Raw genomic sequence first — 21,685 nt, forward strand, 5'->3', positions numbered from 1 at the left:
CTGGTCTGCCCTCCGAAGACGCGGGTACTTACCTGCTGGCAGACTGGAACCGGGGCACCCCCTTCTCTCCATTCTAGCCTATGCGTTTTGGGCACCACTTTGAACTCTGCACCTGACCGGCCCTGAGCTGCTGGTGTGGTGACTTTGGGGTTGCTCTGAACCCCCAACGGTGGGCTACCTTGGACCAAGAACTGAACCCTGTAAGTGTCTTACTTACCTGGTAAAACTAACAAAAACTTACCTCCCCCAGGAACTGTGAAAATTGCACTGTGTCCACTTTTAAAACAGCTATTTGTCAATAACTTGAAAAGTATACATGCAATTTTTATGATTTAAAGTTCCTAATGTACTTACCTGCAATACCTTTCAAACAAGATATTACATGTTAAATTTGAACCTGTGGTTCTTAAAATAAACTAAGAAAATATATTTTTCTATAACAAAACCTATTGGCTGGATTTGTCTCTGAGTGTGTCTACATCATTTATTGTCTATGTGTATGTACAACAAATGCTTAACACTACTCCTTGGATAAGCCTACTGCTCGACCACACTACCACAAAATAGAGCATTAGTATTATCTATTTTTACCACTATTTTACCTCTAAGGGGAACCCTTGGACTCTGTGCATGCTATTCCTTACTTTGAAATAGCACATACAGAGCCAACTTCCTACACTAGGTGTTACAGTTCCTGCAGGGGGGAGGTGTGAAGCACCTCCACCCAGAGCAGGCTTTGTTTCTGTCCTCAGAGAGCACAAAGGCTCTCACCGCATGAGGTCAGAAACTCGTCTCAGCAGCAGGCTGGCACAGACCAGTCAGTCCTGCACTGAACAATTGGGTAAAATACAGGGGGTATCTCTAAGATGCCCTCTGTGTGCATTTTTTAATAAATCCAACACTGGCATCAGTGTGGGTTTATTATTCTGAGAAGTTTGATACTAAACTTCCCAGTATTCAGTGTAGCCATTATGGAACTGTGGAGTTCGTTTTTGACAGACTCCCAGCCCATATACTCTTATGGCTACCCTGCACTTACAATGTCTAAGGTTTTGGTTAGACACTGTAGGGGCATAGTGCTCATGCACATGTGCCCTCACCTGTGGTATAGTGCACCCTGCCTTAGGGCTGTAAGGCCTGCTAGAGGGGTGACTTACCTATGCCACAGGCAGTGTGAGGTTGGCATGGCACCCTGAGGGGAGTGCCATGTCGACTTAGTCATTTTCTCCCCACCAGCACACACAAGCTGGCAAGCAGTGTGTCTGTGCTGAGTGAGGGGTCCCTGGGGTGGCATAAGACATGCTGCAGCCCTTAGAGACCTTCCCTGGCATCAGGGCCCTTGGTACCAGGGGTACCAGTTACAAGGGACTTACCTGGGTGCCAGGGTTGTGCCAATTGTGGAGACAATGGTACATTTTAGGGGAAAGAACACTGGTGCTGGGGCCTGGTTAGCAGGGTCCCAGCACACTTCTCAGTCAAGTCAGTATCAGTATCAGGCAAAAAGTGGGGGGTAACTGCAACAGGGAGCCATTTCTTTACACAGCCCAAAGCAGATCCCTTCTATACTAAGCACTAGAGATGTCCTACATGCAGACCAAAATTAGCATAATGTACAAAGCCATGTCCCTGTGCACCATATAGCTCATTTCACTTCCTGTCACCTCTCCTTGTAAGGCTGCCACTGATAAAGAACACTTGGGGTCTTCATGCTGCTGACAATGTAATCGTAACATACGTATGGTGAAAGTCAACCTGATACTCATCAGTATAGCTTCCCGACCTTCAAATCTGGGTGCAAGTTTAAGGTAAAGTAGAAAATGTTATCTAATAAGTAAGGTATGGCAATAGTCTAACCTTATCCAACTATAAATAATTAAGGCTTGGTATAAAGATGTTTTAGCCTCCTTTCACCACACAAGGTCTATTTAGGACTAAAAAAAAAAATGTATAACCATTAAACTTTTAAAATGGTTTAGGGACACTGCAGTATTCTAAATTCAATCACAAATATGGCCTTGTTTTCAAATTGAGGCCCACAGAATATGCACAGGAAAAAAACAAATACTCAAATTATGATATGACCCGAAAACCCTGTAAACTCCCTTTAGAGGCCAACATTAGCATAGAGAAATTCAGACTGAGTGGGGATGTATTTTTAGAAAAACTTAAACATTAAGATTGTCTTGTCCCTATGAGCAGATTTCACCTAACATTATGGAAGATAATTTGTATTTTCTCAGAACATCATAAAAATTAAACGATGAAATGTTTTAATGGGTTTACTGCTGTGTAATTTTTGGTTCACATACAGTTTTCCATTGTGACTGTAAACAAGTGAAGGCTGCTGCTACAAACACACCTCCCACCAATTACTTTTTAGATGCAACCTGTCACTTGAAAGACTAAACCTGCCACCCATAACGCCCTGAGACAGACCTATGTGTTGGCTAAAATAATGTTTACAATCATCATGGGCGTGGATACTTGTAGATAAATAAATCTACTAGAATTTTTTTTTTTTTTTTTTAAACTCAGCAGGGCTAATTTCTATAGGATATTCCAAGAAAATGCCATACATATACAAAAACACAAACACACAATGTAAGGTGATATCTGCTTCTAAAAAATAACACCAGAATTAGGTCCATGAGTAGTAGGGGGTAATGCACTCAGTAGGATTAGTATATGCACAATGAGTATCATTTTTAAAGAATACACTATTAAGCTTCATTTACTCTCATTCTGGCTAATATTGAGCTTTGACAGTTAAAAACACAGGGTAACAAATCCAAATTTAAGCTATCATTTGGTTCAAGTCAGCGAAAATATTGTGGTACTGTTCATGTCAGAGGCAAGCAAATGCAAAATTAAGCATCAAGCAACGTATAACCGGTACAGTACACATACTTTGTGGAAACTAAGCACACAGTTACTATAGACAATCTAGATAGTTGACTAAATCAGTTTCACATAGTAGGAAGAGTAAATAAAATTTAAATAATCAAAGGGCATAAATTTCGAAATTAGTATTAGCAATGTTAGAACAATTTAAGATTATGAAACAGTTAATCTTATATTGAAAAACATATATTATACATTTAAACCACAACATATTTTACTTACTGAATTAATGCATGAAATCGCTCAAAGGCAAGCTCCTCAGCAGCAAAGGCAGCTACACAAAAAACACACTTTTCAGCACTGCACGAAGAAATAAAAACACAACACGCACAGCAAGCCAAAATCAAATAGCACATTAATACAACAATAGTTCTAGGTCAGTACTCTGATTGCTAATGTTGGTTAACAGGATTGGGTCCAATCCAGCTAGACGCTAAATACATTTACCATGATTTAGATGGTAAATAAGATCATATGCACACTTCCCTTAGCACAACATTACATCATGTTGAAACTGTATTATTGGTGCCAATACGTTCACAAAGAACACTGAAAATGTAAATTTGTCACTATAAGTTCTGAACATGAAACAAGTGGAGTTTAGTCAAAGATTATTATATCATGAACGTAATGCCTAAATGGTGAGTACAACTAATCGAACATTAACAACATAACTTTGGATACTGTATCAATTTATTAAAATAACCATGTTTACTCAGCAAATTCAGACTGCCTAAGTTGTGTTATGAAATCAATGGGGCATGTGTATTAATAGAATTTACATGATTAACATTATTTAGGGTTTTACGATCCACACGTTTCCAGCTTGTTCAACTTTCATAATTTTATTTGTCATGTTTTAGTCGCTTATATTGGCATCATGGGATCTTGAAAAAATACAAAATCTTTGTGAAAGTAGTTAATGACCTGCAGCTCAAAACGGTTTCAATAGGGCTGAGAGCTCAGGCACACCATGTTGAGTTGCAAGTCTTTAATTTGAAAAGGTTACTCTAAATAACATCTGAGCATCTTCAGAATTATGAAGTGGAAAGGTTGGTGAATGAACTGGCAGAAAAGTGAGGGATGTCATGAAGATTAAGGGGTCAAGGCAAACTCATTTAGAGGGCCAAAAGCAGAAGCATAGTCTACCACATATGGTAGCCACCTCTATATGATTTTCATTCAGTCTGCTGATTTGTTACCGTTAGAAGGCAAGAGGGCCACCTTGATCATACAGTAAAAAAACGAAACGTGGGCTATATTAAAGTGTAAACAGTACTATGCTATTTAACACAGAATGGCAAGAGGAGTGGCAAAAAAATGACAGAATTGATTAATCGCAACAAGCGAAACAATCAGGTGGACAAAGTGATACATGCACTAACTGAAAAAATAAAAACAATTTAGCTTACATGACTGATCTTGTTGACTTGTCTTTGCAGAACTTTCAGGAAGGCTACCCATTTCTTCAGAGGTTTTTTCTTTCAGGCACGATACTAAACAGTACGACTCTGAATTACTAGACTGAACTATTTCCAAAATCTCAATTAACGTTTGGCAAAGGACGGTCTTCTGTTCTTCCACTAAAGAGTAGCAAAAATAATTGTTGTTTTCCAGTTGGTTAATGTAGAAATTTTGATAAAATCTTAACACATGTAAATGAGAATCATCTTTTCACAAAAGCCACATTTTCCCACTAGGTAAAGAAACCTCTTGGAGGGAGTACAGCCTATTGATACTAGCATGTAGATGTTTTGTGGTAAACATAATTATTTCTGTGCTGAAGCGCTATTACTTGTTTTCTTTCCAGGCAGAGGTTTTTAGAAATGATTGCATTAGAATATTTTAAGTAAATTCAGCAGCTTACCTTTTCCTGTAATCTGAAACGTATTTAAAAATATATTCACCAACCAGCATGCTGAGGCCATAGATTGAAAATTTCACAATCTTAAAGTAGAAACTGGATTTAATTCGGCCAACAAATATTTATTATTGTGGTACTAACAAACAGTTTCTTACCTGTAGGTGTAGTTTTGCAGCTTGAAGAATTTTCTGAATTCACATGCTGTGCACTATTCCACCAGCTAGTGGTTGGGTCCAGAATTCTCTACGTTTTTCATCTTTAGATCTTCCTTTGTTTTTTGTATTTGTTGTTGGGCGTCAACGGATGTGCCCATTTGGTGCTTCTTGTGACACTATATCCCCTCCTCTGGAAACTCCAACCTTTGGTTGGCATCTTCAGTTGTTTACCCCCTCTCCCATCGTTTTGGTGGAGGTGGATGAATCCAGAAAATTCTTCAAGCTTAAGAACTACATCTACAGGTCAGGAACTATTCGTTTTGCAGCATGAGTCTTTTCTGGATTCACATGCTGTGCACTGATTTTGTAGCTGTTTGTTAGATTTGCAATGCCTGGAATGAAGATGGACTTTAACTTATAAACAGATGTTTTGGAACCTCTAGCCCACCTGAACTTCTCTGTTCATTTCAATGTCTATGCAGTTGTGTTCTGGGAACATGTGTAAATAACCATATTGCTGCCATGCATATATTTTGTAAATGGAGTGTTAGGTTGAAAGTCAATGAGCAGTCATTTCTTCCTTGGCAAGGGTGCTCTTAGAGTTGAGCTCAGTTCCAACCCCCTGCACCGTGTGGCACATTTATATAAATTTCTGAAATCCATCTGGTCACTGTGCTCTAAGTTACTGGTTCTCTCATATTATTGTCTGCGAAGGAGACAAACAGTTGTTTTGTCTTTTTGCTTGACTCTCTATGTAGGACATTGTGCGTCTTGCACCTAGTGGGTGTAAGATTGTCTCTGCTGGATTTTTTTTTTGTCTTTTTGGAAAAAGCTTGGTATTGGATAGTTTGGATTCTGTGGCAGTGTGGAACAATCTTTGGAAAACAAAATGTGGATCTGTTCTCATGAGAATTCTGTCCTTGTGAATTTGGAGATATAGCTCATGGATTACAAGTCCTCATATTTTGCTTACCCTACGAAGTGATGTTACGGACACCAGGAAAGCTGTTGTCAGTGTGAGCATTTTTAATGTGGCCTTGTGCAATGGATGACAGGGTATCTTCATTCATTGAATTAACACCACATTAAGGTTCCAAGCAGGTGCAGGTGCAGGTACCTTCCTTGTTGGAGCGATCATCTTTGCTCCCTCTAGGAATCGTTTTATTGCTGGAGATGTGAAGAATCTTCCTTCTATGTGGCTGCCTGTGTAATCCACTATTGCTGTTAAATCTACTTCCAACGAAGCATGTTCATTTGCAGCCTAGACTCGTGCTAGATATTTAGACACTGTTGACTCCTTTGTATTCTTTCTTAATAGTCCCTTTTGAGGTACCTTAAAGAGTATCTCTTCCACTTTGAGAAGTCGCACTTTCTTGTTGGTTTTCTTGTATCTCTAAGAACTGCCATGGTCTTTCCTGGCAGTTTTAAATGTCCAAATTCTAAGCCTTCAGGTGCCAGGCTCAAAGCCTCTGGTTTTGGGTGAAGTACCCTTCCCCTTTCCCTAGACAGCAGATCTTGTTGTAATGATAACCCAATTCCAAAAGATCCTTGCGAGCACTCTTTGATTTAGCTCCCATTATTGTGAGCATGACACCTGTCTGCCTTTGTATTTTCCTTCCCTGTAAGGTGAACTGCTGTCAGGTTTATCTTTCTTTGTATATCCCATTTCCACAGTTCTTGGGCTAACATTGATAATGGAAGGTATTGCGTTCCATCCAATTTGCTGATATAAGCATGGTTGTAGTGTTGTCTGTTTGGATCAGTAGTGAGTTTCCCAATAACTGCATCTGAAAGGCTTTTAAAGGCTAGGAGCACGGTTTTCAGTTACAGCATGTTGGTGTGTTCTATCAGCATTCCGTTCCTTCCATACTCCTCTCACCCTGAGTGAATTTGTGCTTTTTAAAGACCTTGTGGTGGCAGTTATCGCAAAACTGGAATTGTGTCTTCTCCATCAGGCCCTTCAGGAAGCCCCGGAATAGGCATTCTCGAAAGGCTCTTGGGAAAAAAATGTCATCTTTGCTCCTGAATTTTCCTCTGGTGCCTCTTGGTCGGTGATGTTAAATGACTTCAGTGAACTTTCTGCAAATTTCTTCCCAAACTTCTTTCTTGTATTGGAGCTCCTTTAGGAGGCCATCAGAATAAAAATGAAAAAAAATAATCTGGAGATGCCGACCAAAAGGTGGAAGCTTCAGGAGGAGGGGATACAATGTTACAAGAAGCACCAGGCAGATCCTCCGATGCCCAACAATAAGAAAGAACTAAGGAAGAACTGAGGAGGATGAAAAAGTTGCAGAATTCCAGACCCAGCCACTAGGATGGCAGAAATATGCACAGCATGTGAATCCAGAAAAGATTCACGCTGCAAAAAGAAAACACATACAACAGGTGTAATCCTGCTACAAAGGGCAATACGGCACAGAAACCTGTGCCACTGCTAAGGCTTATAACAAAGGAATGTACATTTAAATCTTCTTTTTTGGGGTACATATAACAAATGCCATATTGGAGGCACAAGGAATTCACTTACACATACGTTTACTTTTGCAAGATAGTAAACATTTTGATTAAAATTTAGCCTAGCTCAAATGAGACTAAGGTAATGCATGAGGGTGAAGGTAGAGTTGGAAGAGCTAGAGGTCTCAGACTGAAATGGTATTGTCACTTTCCCCCAAAATTCCGACCCCATAACGAATACCCACTCATTATTGAAACAAAGGGTCACAGCCTGGCCTATTATGAAACAGGACATTTTTGAATCAGAAAATAAAACAGGGGTAGGGACAATGGCACTCAAATGATTGGCATATTGACGGGAATTGCAAACATGCCAGTCTCTCTGGCGGGCTGATTCCTCCAACCTGCAAGTTACAACACACAGGGATAGCCGGTAGCCTTCAGGTCTCTGTCACATTCGTTAGATGGAAAGTTACATGACCCAATAACCCACAAAGGTTCAGCTGTGGAAAAACTCACAACTTAAACAAGTGTCAATTAAGCTCACAAGACTGCCAAACAATTAGCAAGGGCTGACATATAAATACCGTATAGCATAACTATAACTGCTTGACAGGCAACATTGATGCACAAGTTATATGGTAAAAGGATAAACTGTAGGCATTATTACCTTGGCGATCCCTCCAGTTCGGCATCTCAGAATTGAAAATAGAGTTCTTCAAAATTAACGCCTAAAAGGTAAAGAAGCAGAAACAACAGCCACTTATATATTGATTTTAATGGCCACAAATTATAAAATACAATGTATTTCCTCCATGTTATTTTTAAACAAAAGTAACATATTTTCTTATCCTTTTTTATAGCAGCATAAGTCATGTTTCTGCTGTTTGTATTTAAAATCAACTGGGTAAAAGGAGAGGCGATTTATGACCACTGCAGAAGATTCCAAAGGCCCTCAGGAACATGGTTTATTTACAACAGACACGTATGTGTTCAAAACATCCATACGGTTTCCTGGATCATTCCAGCTGGGGTAGCAATTTCAAGGAAGGTTAAGGAATGTGACATTAGGTATTATCTCCTTTTATTGTCTCTAGCCAGCAATAAAGAAACATATCCAAACATTCATGAGCACTGATCCGTTGAGAATCACATATTCTGGGACAGGGTCAACACAGACCAGCATTCCAATCTAGCATTTGTTTTTATTTTAAAACCATACATCTTCCTTAGCCAGGATCCTTTTGTAAAAAATATTGAGGTATGACTTGAGTCCCTGCTTGAAAACCTAATATTACATACTCACAAAAAGACAGGTTTATGGTTGTTGAGGTCACTTATGAGGCAGCTGTAGAAATATTACAGCAGAAATGTGAACAAGTTGATTTGATATCCCCTATAAAAAGACCCACCTTGAATTTAAATGCCAACAAGTTTGGCCAAGTTTTAAAACTATAAACTTGTCTCAGGCCTTATTTATTAGCAAGCAAGCACAAATACGACTTAGAACTGAATTTAGGAGATCAAGGATTCCAAGAATCTATTGGGTGTTAATTGTGGGGAGTGAAAATATGGAACACTATACGTGTGGAGAAAAAAAAAATCAGATGAAGGCTTTAGGGAATGCCCACAGAGAGTGTTTCTGGAACCTTCGATTTCTTTCACTCTAATAACTGGCCCATAAGGTAATAACTAGAATCTGTACTGCAATACAGAAAAAAGGAGTGCAAAGTTCTCAGTGAACAAGGGCACTGAAACAAGTATGTGTTTTAAATGGACTTACTATAACTGGGACCTAAAGGAAAACTCTGTTGCTAAGCCACAGTGTGACCTAACCATCAAGAGTGTTTCATCATAACAGATACATTTGCCCGTATTGGGAAGACCAACATAAGAAAGTTAGATTTATACATTTCAATATTTGCCTCATACATGCAACATATGGGGATGAGTCTTTCGGGTCATTTGTGACTTCGAAAGACGCCTTCAAAGAAAGACAATTTGCACATTTCCGAGCCCACCACTAAATGGTGGACTTATGCTAAGAATGTATATTTACAGCCAGACACGCCTCAAACACAAGCGTATGGCAGGGGTCAGAATATTATAATCATGTCGAAATATTAGGACAAATTCATTACCAGGCCCTATATAGTATTTTACACCAATAGGGAAAGCAATAACATGTAATACTATGTTGGCCAATTTAAAGCACGGAGTGATTCCACAACATATTTTGAAGGTGCAAAACATTAAATTCATGTTAAGCTAGCACATGTGTAACATTTGTATTTTGTTGTACATACCTGAACTGGAGCGATAACTGCACATGGCCCCCCTTCAAACTGTTCTAATGCAGTTGATTCAGATTCACTAAACACAAATCCTACAAATGATAAGTATTTGTTGATTATCAAGCATTTGTATAAAGAACAGAGTATTTTCCTGGTACATTTTGTTTATCACAAACATGCAGTAAGGCTTAATGAAATATTTCTTTCTAGTTGTGGCCCTGACCTGCTATTCCTATCGACATTTTATAAGCTTCTGTTTTAAAGTGTTAATTATAGGTTAAAGTGGGCTCTTACCTTAAAACAACAGCAAACAAAGCATCATAAGGAAGCATTTCAAAAACGTTTCTGCCATGCAGCCATAAGCCTTCTTACTGTACATTCCAGTGGTTGCTATAGCCCCATGTTCACTCATTTTATCATTGAGGATACATCTTACTTGTGAAAAAGAGTACCGCTCAAGCCTACTTATTAGTGGTCTTTGAATTTTTTCTACGTTTTGCTAAAACCTATAAGCAGACGATTCACGAGCTATACTGGACCACAACATCGGCAGCTTCGTAGCAACTTTCTTTGTTAAGGTATTTATTAGATTTATTTTTCTTGTACGAAGCCATAATCAATACCTGGCTACATAGAAGCACTAGGTCTCAGAGAACAGTTGGAAAGGCAGCATCAAACCTCAGCTTTCTATTACTTGACCTGTCTATGGCAAATGCTCACTAGATCTTCAACTGCAGTAAATGTCAAAACAGAAACCTGCCAGGCAGTTATCCTTCTGTGAGTAATAAGAAAAGAGACAACATTACCTCTTATGGAGAGATGTTGACTGTCACGTTGAACTTGCTAATGTTGAAGCTAACAGCATTAAGTATTCCTTTGTCACAGCAGAAACAACTATTGGAGATACTAAGAATGACAAAGACTGTAGGAAGTTGGATCTGTATGCACTATTTCAAAGTAAGGAATAGTATGCACAAAGTCCAAGGGTTCCCCTTAGAGGTAAGATAGTGGCAAAACTAGATAATACTAATGCTCTATTTTGTGGTAGTGTGGTCGAGCAGTAGGCTTATCAAAGGAGTAGTGTTAAGCATTTGCTGTACATACACAAGCAATAAATGAGGAACACACACTCGAAGAATTCCAGGCCAAAAGGTTTTTGTATAGAAAATTATCTTTTCTTAGTTTATTTTAATAACCACAGGTTCAAATTGCACATGTAATACTTTAAATGAAAGATATTGCAGGTAGGTACTTTAGAATCTTTGAAAAATCAAAATAGCATACACAGTCTTCACATAAATCACATATAGCTATTTTAAAACTAGACACCTAGTGCAATTTTCAACAGTTCCTGGGGGGAGTAAGAGTTAGTTAGTTTTTGCAGGTAAGTAAACCACCTACGGGGTTCAAGTTTGGGTCCAAGGTAGCCCACCGTTGGGGGTTCAGAGCAACTCCAAAGTTACCACACCAGCAGCTCAGGGCCGGTCAGGTGCAGAGGTCAAAGTGGTGCCCAAAACGCATAGGCTTCAATGGAGAAGGGGGTGCCCCGGTTCCAGTCTGCCAGCAGGTAAGTACCCGTGTCTTCGGAGGGCAGACCAGGGGGGTTTTGTAGGGCACGGGGGGGGGGGGGGGGGGGGGGACACAAGTTCACACAGAAAGTACACCCTCTGCACACTGCACCCGGCCGCCCCGTGCTGCTAACACGCGTCGGGTTTGTAATTGAAATCAATGGGAGACCAAGGGGTCTCTTCAGCGATGCAGGCAGGCAAGGGGGAGGCGCCTCGGGGTAGCCACCACCTGGGCAAGGGAGGGGGCCTCCTGGGGGTCACTCCTGCACTGGAGTTCGGATCCTTTAGGTACTGGGGGCTGCGGGTGCAGAGTCTTTACCAGGTGTCGGGATCTGAGGAACAGGCAGTCACGGTCAGGGGGAGCCTCGGGATTCCCTCTGCAGGCGTCGCTGTGGGGGCTCGGGGGGGGGGGGGGTTACTCACGGTCTCGTAGTCGCCGGGGAATCCTCCCTGAAGTGATTGTTCTCCACAAGTCGAGCCGGGGGCGGCAGGTGCAGAGTAGCAAGTCTCACGCTTCCGGCGGGAAACGCAAGTTGTTTCAAAGTTGCTGCTTTGTTTGAAAGTTGCAGTCTTTGGTGAACAGGGCCACTGTCCTCAGGAGTTCTTGGTCCTTCTAGAGCAGGGCAGTCCTCTGAGGATTCAGAGGTCGCTGGTCCCTGGGGAAAGCGTCGCTGGAGCAGTGTCTTTAGAAGTGGGGAGACAGGCCGGTAGAGCTGGGGCCAAAGCAGTTGGTGTCTCCGTCTTCTCTGCAGGGTTTTTCAGCTTAGCAGTCCTCTTCTTCTTAGGTTGCAGGAATCTGAGTTCCTAGGTTCAGAGGAGCCCCTAAATACAGAATTTAGGGGTGTGTTTAGGTCAGGGAGGGCAGTAGCCAATGGCTACTAGCCCTGAGGGTGGCTACACCCTCTTTGTGCCTCCTCACAAGGGGAGGGGGTCACATTCCTATCCCTATTGGGGGAATCCTCCATCTGCAAGATGGAGGATTTCTAAAAGTCAGAGTCACCTCAGCTCAGGTTGCCTTAGGGGCTGTCCTGACTGGCCAGTGACTACTCCTTGTTTTTCTCATTATCTCCTCCGGCCTTGCCGCCAAAAGTGGGGCTGTGGCCGGAGGGGGCGGGCAACTCCACTAGCTGGAATGCCCTGTGGTGCTGTAACAAAGGGGGTGAGCCTTGGAGGGAGGTGATAAGCATCTCCACGCAGTACAGGCTTTGTTACTAGCCACAGAGTGACAAAGGCACTCTCCCCATGTGGCCAGCAACATGTCTCGAGTGTGGCAGGCTGCTAAAACCAGTCAGCCTGCACGGATAGTCGTTTAAGGTTTCAGGGGGCACATCTAAGGTGCCCTCTGGGGTGTATGTTACAATAAAATGTACACTGGCATCAGTGTGCATTTATTGTGCTGGAAAGTTTGATACCAAACTTCCCAGTTTTCAGTGTAGCCATTATGGTGCTGTGGAGTTCGTGTATGACAGACTCCCAGACCATATACTCGTATAGCTACCCTGCACTTACAATGTCTAAGGTTTTGCTTAGACACTGTAGGGGCACAGTGCTCATGCACTTGTGCCCTCACCTATGGTATAGTGCACCCTGCCTTAGGGCTGTAAGGCCTGCTAGAGGGGTGACTTATCTATACTGCATAGGCAGTGTGAGGTTGGCATGGCACCCTGAGGGGAGTGCCATGTCGACTTACTTGTTTTGTCCTCACCAGCACACAAAAGCTGGCAAGCAGTGTGTCTGTGCTGAGTGAGGGGTCCCCAGGGTGGAATAAGATATGCTGTAGCCCTTAGAGACCTTCCCTGGCCCTTGGTACCAGTTACAAGGGACTTACCTGGATGCCAGGGTGTGCCAATTGTGGAAACAAAAGTACAGGTTAGGGAAAGAACACTGGTGCTGGGGCCTGGTTAGCAGGCCTCAGCACACTTTCAATTCAAAACTTAGCATCAGCAAAGGCAAAAAGTCAGGGGGTAACCATGCTAAGGAGGCATTTCCTTACAACAACTCATAGCGAATTGGCAGTTTTCAACACACAACTTCATTAAACGGAGCACCAGATTAGCGACAGTGAAAATAATTTGTGTTATACTTTGAATTGGAGATGATTAACTCTGGCATAAACAAAAAAAATAGTCTAAACAAGACGATGGCTGAATTCAAGGACAGGCCTAGAAGAGACCATATTCAAATTTTGGGCATCCGAAAGAGGAGGAAGGGGCCTACATGATTGCATTTTCGATGACCTTCCTGCCAAACCTGCTCTCCTTAGATTTTTGAACAATTCTGAAGTTCAGAAGAGCACATAGGTTACGTCTAAGGCTACTTTCAACACCAACACATGCCAAATACTTCAAAGGTCTTATGGTACAGACAAACAACAATTTATTGATGAATGGTCAGAAACAGTAATACAAATGAGGACCTTGAATTCAGAAGACAGCTACACCAAGTAAATCAGTTAGGTCCTGCCTTCATCGGCTGAAGCAGCGCACAGACTGCAAACCGATGGAGACTGTGCAATACCTCCTCATGAGAACATGGCGGCCGGCTGAGGGGCCGGGCGTGGAGGGCTCAGAGTAAGGACATGCTAAAGCAATTTTAGCCACTTACCGGGGGTCGGAGGAGGCAACGCGAAGGTGACAGCGTCCGAGGGATGGTTTTTCCTCCCTTTTGAAGAGGCGCCGTGGTGGCGGAAGCACAGAGCATTCGTGAACAGCAGCGGGTGGCACCCCTGTTGAGAGCCGGCCCAGAGGTGCTTCGAGGAAGGGAGGCAGCTGCAAGGATTTCGTTCTGGGGGAGGTGTGGCAGTCTCAGCACTGGCTGCACCAGTAGAGGAAAAGGCTCAGAAGGTGACAAGGCTTTCTTCATACTTATTGCTGCAAGAGTCGAGCAAGAACGCCAAAGGAGTGTTGGAGGTACCTTTTGCTCTTCAAATATTAGACTGCAACTAAGGAACAGCGTTATTTTTCTGGCATCCCAAGGTCCCATGGTGGATAAGGCAGAGGGGGTGGCTCTGAGCCGGGCCAGAAGAGGAGAAGGGAAGGTAGGAGTTAGGAGTGGTAGAAGTGGGGTAGCCTATTCCCTGCAGAGTGCGAAGGTGGCTAAAAAGCGTATAGAAGTAGAAACTTGCGAGAATCTTCAGAAGCAAGATTATGGGGAGGAGTAAGGGAGAGCATATTATTAATACTTGTAAGAGGAAAGCTACTTTGAGCAATTTAGATTCCACCCTAAAAAGGAAAATAAGGGTCACCCCCTCACTAAGGACTTATTTTAGGGAGTTACCTGGAAACCCTAAAATGTCAATAGTGGAAGGGGCAGAGGTAGTATCGCCCTTGCCAGGAATCGAGGATATAACTATTCCAACAGTCAATGGGGACACGATGCAGCAAAGTACCCCCGGAATCTGTTTTAGGGAAGCTGGATCTGCTGGAGGACGACAGGGGGTCAGTCAATTAGACATACAGGCTGCAGGGGGAATAGATCCTCTGAATGGGGGGTGAGCATGCAAATCTATCCATTGACTCCATTACAGATATGTTGAAGGCTTTAGCCATGGAATTGAAGGGTGGCTTTAAGACTTCTAAAACTAATCAGGAGGAGATCAGGAATCTTAGTGAAGATTTTGGCAAAAAAAAAAAAAGACGATCTGGCAGGTAGGACAGCCACCCTGGAGGAAGAGGTTGGTGATCTCAGGGCTACTGTGGAGGAAAATAAAGAGCAGATAAGGGGTTTCAAAGCAGGAGAAGCAGGGGTGCTGGCTAAGCTGGAATCCTTGGAAAACAATCAAAGGAGAAATAACCTGAGGTTTCTCAGAGTCCCCGATGGATTGGAGGGAGATGACTTGAAGGGATTTGTAGTAAGATTAATAAAACAAGAAATAAAATTTGAGGATGCCGAGGTCGACATTGCAAAAGATATTCAAAGGGTACATAGGGTCCCCGCAAAAATGCCTCCCAATAGAGACAGGCCAAGAAAGGTTTTGGTTTACTTTCTTACATATGGGCTTAAGGAACGCATTTTGGAGATGGCATTGAAGAAGAAATCACTCTCAGTGGATGGCGCTCCATTTGAGATTAGGTCAGATCTTGCATCTATTACCTTAAATAAACAATGGGAGCTGGGGAAAAGAATCAATATATTGAGAAGACTGGGGGCAACAGCCCAATTAAGGTTCCTGGCATCCTTAAGAGTAATGGCAAATATTAAGATGTATAATTTCAGTGATTGTAATGATGTTGATGACCTGATTAAGAAATTAGTGCAAGATTCTGGTGCGGTGTACGCCTCCTCCTCTAGCAATGGTCGGCTGGTTATGGTGATAGGAGGCTCCGAGTCCTGCACGATGACCCTTCATAGGCGGCAACGCCGGTATATGAAGATAGAGAGGGTTCTCCTGGGGTGGGTAGGCAGGGGATGGTTTTAGGGGGGGGTGACTGGGAGCACTGGGTGGAGGGTTTTAAAGGGAAAAGGAAAAAAGGTCCTGGGTGTTGCTGTGGATAGAGAGGAAGGTGGGAAAATATGAGATCTAACAGGGGGCTGTGGGCCCCCTTGAGGGAGGATGTCGAAAATTGATTTGAAGCTCCTGTCCTGGAATGTTAATGGTCTCCGGGTGAGGAGTAGACGAGGGAGGATGGTGCAATATTTGAAGGATGCTCAATTTGACGTGTTGATCTTGCAGGAAACCCACCTTTCCAAGGAAGAGTGTGTGGAGGTTTTTCAACCATGTAGATGGGTGCAGCAGATAGCTAGTTCTAATTATGAGGGGGGGGGGGGTAATAAGGGGGTAGCCATTATAATAAAAAAAAACATGCTAATATATCTTTTGTTGAGGGTTCGGTGGATAAATCGGGGATATGGGTGGTGGGGAGATTAATGGTGTATGATTTTGCATTTACTCTAGTGGGGTACTATGGTCCTAATCGGGATGATATTGCCCCGTTGAGAGAACTGTCACTTTTTTTGTTGCAATATTGGGATCCTATTATATGGGCGGTGGACTTCAATGTAGTATTGAATTATGAGCTGGATAGGTCTTCACGGAGCAGGTTGAGAATTAACGAGAAAATGCACGCTCAGGTTTGATTAATGAGGTCACAATTTGGCTTATATGATGTTTGGAGAAAAAAAGAAGGGGCGTGAAAGGTTATACTTATAACATCAAAAAATACAAACATCAATCTAGGATTGATTATTTTCTAATTGATGAGAGTTTAAAAGAGGCTGTGGAAGAAGTCTCACATATTGGGGCTCATCTATCGGATCATTCGGCGGGGAGTTTATAGCTTAATTGGCTTGGCGACAAAAGAGAAAGAAGGTGGACTTTGGATAGAACGCTACTATTGGATGACGAGGTTGTAGCAGAGTTATGGAAAGGGACGGAAGAATTTTTCCAATCTTAATAAAGGATCAGCCTCGCTGGCGTTAGTATGGGATGATTTCAAAGCCTTCTTGAGGGGAAAGCTGATAAGCGCAGCTGCATATAGGAGGAAAAAGTACTATGATGAAATAAGCAGGTTAGAAAATTTGATTCGGCAGGTTGAGCAGAGATTGGCAGCTATGGACCTTGAGGAGGAAGAAGTTAATCAGTTCTATAAACAAGATCAAGAGGCTCGACTGGATTTAGCAGCAGTTATAGATAATCAAATTAGAATGAGATGTGAGACCAATAGGGTGTCTCATTTTGAATAATGTGAGAATAGCAGTAAACTGTTGACCTGGAAGATAAAAAAACGGTCTAGTTAGGAATCGGGTGGTAGAAATTCGGGACGGAATGTCAGGGGAGGTTAGGAAGAGTAAGAAAGAAGTGGAAGACACCTTTTTAAACTTTTTCAAGGAACTATACACTGAGGAATTAGAAGTTTCAGCAGAGTCGGTGAAGGGATGGCTAGAGGAATTAGAATTGGCATCTAAGTGAGGAAGAGAATAAGGTGATTAATGAGCCAATTAATATGGTAGAACTTGAGCTAGTGATAAAATCAGGTAAATTAGGCAAGGTGGCAGGACCAGATGGGCTGCCTGCTGAAGTCTATAGAGTATTGGGTAGTGGTATTATGGTTTTTCTCAGGAGTTGTGAATCATATCGCCCAACATCTCTCCTAAACTGCGATTATAAGATTTTCACAAAAAGTTGGCAGATAGATTAGGGGGCGTTTTGGGGAAGCTTATACATATAGATCAGAACTGTTTTTGAAAGGAAGACATGTGCAGGATTTGATACATGGGTTGGTAGCTTCGGTTGATTTGGCCACCACATGCTATTCCCCTATAGCAGGCGTGATGGTTGATGCAACCAAAGATTTTGATAGAGTTAACTGGAATTATTTAAATATGGTATGTGACGGTTATAATCTTGGGGGGCATTTTATTAGGACATTACAAAAAATTTACCAGGATCCCTGTGCAAGAATTTTGGTTAATGGCGCTCTCACTTCCTCGTTCAAGATAGAAAGGGGAACGCGGCAGGGGTGTCCGCTATCCCCGATATTGTTTGATTTGTATATTGAGCCACTTGCTATTAGAATCAGGAATGACCAGTGAATTCCCCCCTTTGTGTGTGGGAATTTTTATATGAAGGTGTCTTTGTACGCAGATGATCTGATGATTTATACTTCTAATCTAACCCAGACTAATTTGGTATTGGAAGAACTGATGAGAGATTTTGGGAGTATTTCGGGTTATGCAGTTAATCAAAAGACGGAGGGGATGGCCTGGAATATGGAATTATGTAGCCCTGTAATCAAGAAGGAGGAGGTTAAATATTTAGGGATTACTATAACACAGGATATAAATAAATTGGCAGAAAGAGGGATGTAGATACCTAACTGAAGAGACGGTTACATCTTCCCCTAACTATTATTGGTCAGGGTAATTTAATTAAGATGGTGATTATCCCCAAGTTTACATTTATCTTTAATTCAATACCATTAATGTTTAGTAAGGACTCTTTAAGGAAACTACAGGGAAAATCAGCAGTTTTATTTGGGCATTTAAAGGTGTACGCATTTCCTGGAACAATCTGAGAAGGAGGAAAGAAAAAGGAGGGCTGGCTGTGCCAGATATGCAATATTATGCGTGGGCTTTCTTTCTGAAGAATGCGAGGGAGACCTTTAATCACCCACATTGGTCAGAGCTGGGACAGGCTCTGATGGCAATGGCGGAGGATAATGAGTCACAGACAAGCTTTATGTATAAGTTTGGAGATCCTAAATACTTTAAGAAAGTCAGAGTTAAGGTGTTACAAGATCCAGCAAGACTTTGGTATGCGGTCCGGAGGGCCACGAAATTGTCGTACTATAGCAAAAGGGCCCCTATCTGGAACTCCCCAGGGTCACCGGAATGGACTAAGGATGCATTGGCAATCCCTCTGAAGGCAACTGGTTTTTCGTATTGGGGCAATTTTGCTATAATGGAGAGGCTACATCATTTGAAAACTTGAATGGAGAGTTAGGGGGTAACCTGTCTAAACTCAAGTATCTTCAGATTATTAGCTGGGCGAGGGATTTAAAAGTAGAGCTAGGAGGTACAAATGAGTTGGAAGACCAGTGGCATTTGGAAATCCCGCTGAAGAATGAGGTGGCCAGATGGTATTGCCTAATTATGGATATCGTGGACGTCAAATTTGCCCTACCAGAGGAGTTACGGGAAGAATGCTTGCCGGAGCGCCAGCATAAAGATTTATGGCAAGTATCTACTACACTTTTATATAATATTGTCAAACCTGCTGCGTGAAGGAGGAATCATTTGTTTTCAATTCACAGAGTTTTCAGGACACCAGCAAAGCTCTCTAGAATGGATCAGGGTAATACGGTCAGATGCATAAATTGAGGGACCCTGGCGGCAGACGACATTCATATGTTCCTGGAATGCCCCAAGCTCAGTAAATTCTGGGCAGAGGTTGGTCATGCTATCAGTGAAATACTCTCTATAACGCTTAAGGTAAGCACCTCGCTTGTGATTTTTGGATGTTTGACAGGACCTCAGCTGATCAGTAGGCATAGCTCTAAACTGTTATTTTATATGATGCTTGTGGCAAGAAGAGAGATCTGTAAAAAATGGAGTGATGTTTTATCTCCGACTCTTACGGAATGGAAAGATGTTTTAAAGGTACAACTTGAAGCTGGATAAGAGTAAGAACAATAACAAAAACTGATTTTGGAATCAATGGTGGGGTTTGGGAGTGGATGGGGGAGCACATTTGGTCTGGTACGGCCCAATGATTAAACATGCCTCTAATATACCACCATCAGCCATTATTGGTATGTGGAGTGGGTATAGGGAGGCCATATCCCTGGGCAGGTAAGGTCTGGCAGAGTTGGGCAGCGGTTAATCATAGTACACTCTGCACTGAATGACCTTCCGCCTTATATCCTCTTGTGGTTTGAAAGGATGGTATGCAAATGATGACTTTTTTTTTTTTTTTTAAATGTACCTCCTCATAGATCGAGATAACTCTAGGTCACAATTCAAGCTGTAAAGAAGAAACCCAGCAGAGGCTGGGCTGCACTCCCCATCACTATATGCCCTCTCTGCCTTCACCGTAATATATCAAGTTAGATTTATTAGTGTTACTAGACTTAAGAGTGGTGGCAATTGCACAAACTACCCAACCCTCCTATCTAGTCACAACATCCCTTAGGAAGACGCAAAATACAACACGCTTTTTGAAATACTAAATCCGGACTTCAGATCCTACTGAGGCCCACATCAGAGGTCTCTCTCTTTGGTTCACAAACATCAACGGCCTATCAGAGCCACACAATCGTTCAGGCACTTCAGGAATGACTCAAGACCTGGCTGTTCTAGTGAACAGATCACCGCGAAGCAGCTAGCAACTCCAGTGTCTTGAGACCCTCACAGGTGATTTACTGTGCTTTACAAATCCTTAACTGATTGAGAAAATCTAGGATCATAAAATCTCAAACAAGACTAGGTGAGGAAGGTCATCTACCCAACCAACAGGGCAACAGCCACAGACTTCTGCCTCATATACTAAAAGAGAAGTGGCAATTCTCATCCATATTGGCCAGGGTCCAGAAGACACAGATAGACCCCTAAAGGTGATATTCCTTCGCCAAACTTAAAATACAAGAATACACTGTAGCAGTAGGATCTGGCCTCACTCCCAACATTAAAAAAAAAAAAAAGTCTTCTACAAAATTAACATGCATATTGCCAACGTCAAGCTCACTAAACTTGTGATCGACAGCGGGAAGAGTGGTAGAATATCCTGATCAATCTAAGACAGAACAAGTAGCCATAAACAGAAACACAAAAGATTGGGAAACCTATTGCATTTGATCACAGATCAAACTCTTTTCGATCAGATGTCTACTTCATACGATAGACCAAGACTACATGTTTCTTTCAAGTGCCCATGAGACAAACAAAAATAGACTACTTTCGGGTAAACAGTGGTGCGATACCAAATAGTTGTTCAACGCTGCTGGAAATGGGAATCTTTTTCCTAAAGCTAAAACACAGATAATGAGCACGCCCGATTACACAATTTGAGACAAAAACCTGATTCTTTTAAGGAATACTTGCACCATAACAAGCACTATCTGCCCCCCTAAACTACTTTGGGCTCCTAGAAAGGCCTACTTGGGAGTTCTGATGAGGGGAGTTTAGTTGTCTCAGCTTTCTGTAGTATCCTCCAATCAAACTCTAGAAGCGTAACCTTCCATCCCATTTTAAACTTATTGCAGGAGTTCTGCTGAATCCAGTGTCAAGAGCCTTGACAGGAAAGTGTATTGGTTGAACGCTTGCTAGCCATGAAAATGCTTTCCTACATCAGGAGCCTTCACAACAAGCATGGTGAAAAAGCCAGCTGTCTGCTTGTTCTGGATTGAACAGAGGGAAGACAAACCAGCAATGTCTCATTTAGATGGGCCATTGCCAACTAAACCTTTATAGATTACTAAAGAATTCCATACATTTTATTCTACTTTATATACTATCAACATCAACACTGACCCCTCCACCAGAGAAACCTACTTCTTACAAGGCCACAAGGTCCTCACACTGCCTGAAGCTATGAGAGAGAAGGTAGATGGGACTTTACACATAGCAAAAAAACTGAATCCATCAAGTTAATGCCCACAGGAAAGGAGCCTGGAGAAGACATGCTTCCTACCCAGCATGTAGTTCCCCCGCTCAGAGAAACCATCCAAAAAACGAAGGACACTTGGGATATCTGCCCAGAATTCAATAAAGTAATACCTTCTTTGATACCGAAACCTGGCAAAAACCCACTCCTATGCTTTCACTACAAACGCAAATCTCTTCCGACTACTGATGTAAAGATGCTAGCCAGTATTTTAGCATAGAGCCCCTGGAGACAATCCGGAGATTGACTCACATAATCCAAGTGGGTTGTGCACAGGAAGGGCAACCAGGAACCACCTTAGTACACTGCTACACCTACATCTGGCTGTCCAAAACCGTAACCGAGGAGAG

At 42.2% G+C, this 21,685-nt stretch overlaps 1 protein-coding gene across 2 annotated transcripts in view; it reads right to left on the bottom strand.

Annotated features, from left to right (window-relative positions):
- MINDY3 (MINDY lysine 48 deubiquitinase 3) overlaps positions 1–21,685 on the bottom strand; it is a 190,116-nt gene that overhangs the window by 145,380 nt on the left and 23,051 nt on the right. For both annotated transcript variants that reach the window (XM_069211595.1, XM_069211594.1), the window contains exons 3-6: positions 9,681–9,760; positions 8,045–8,105; positions 4,314–4,484; positions 3,124–3,175 (exon numbers count right to left, since the gene is read on the bottom strand). In XM_069211595.1, coding sequence (XP_069067696.1) covers positions 3,124–3,175; positions 4,314–4,484; positions 8,045–8,105; positions 9,681–9,760 — 364 coding nt within the window. The remainder of the gene's footprint in view (positions 1–3,123; positions 3,176–4,313; positions 4,485–8,044; positions 8,106–9,680; positions 9,761–21,685) is intronic.

This window comes from Pleurodeles waltl, chromosome 10, assembly GCF_031143425.1.
Source record: "Pleurodeles waltl isolate 20211129_DDA chromosome 10, aPleWal1.hap1.20221129, whole genome shotgun sequence".
Taxonomy (NCBI): Eukaryota; Metazoa; Chordata; class Amphibia; order Caudata; family Salamandridae; genus Pleurodeles; species Pleurodeles waltl.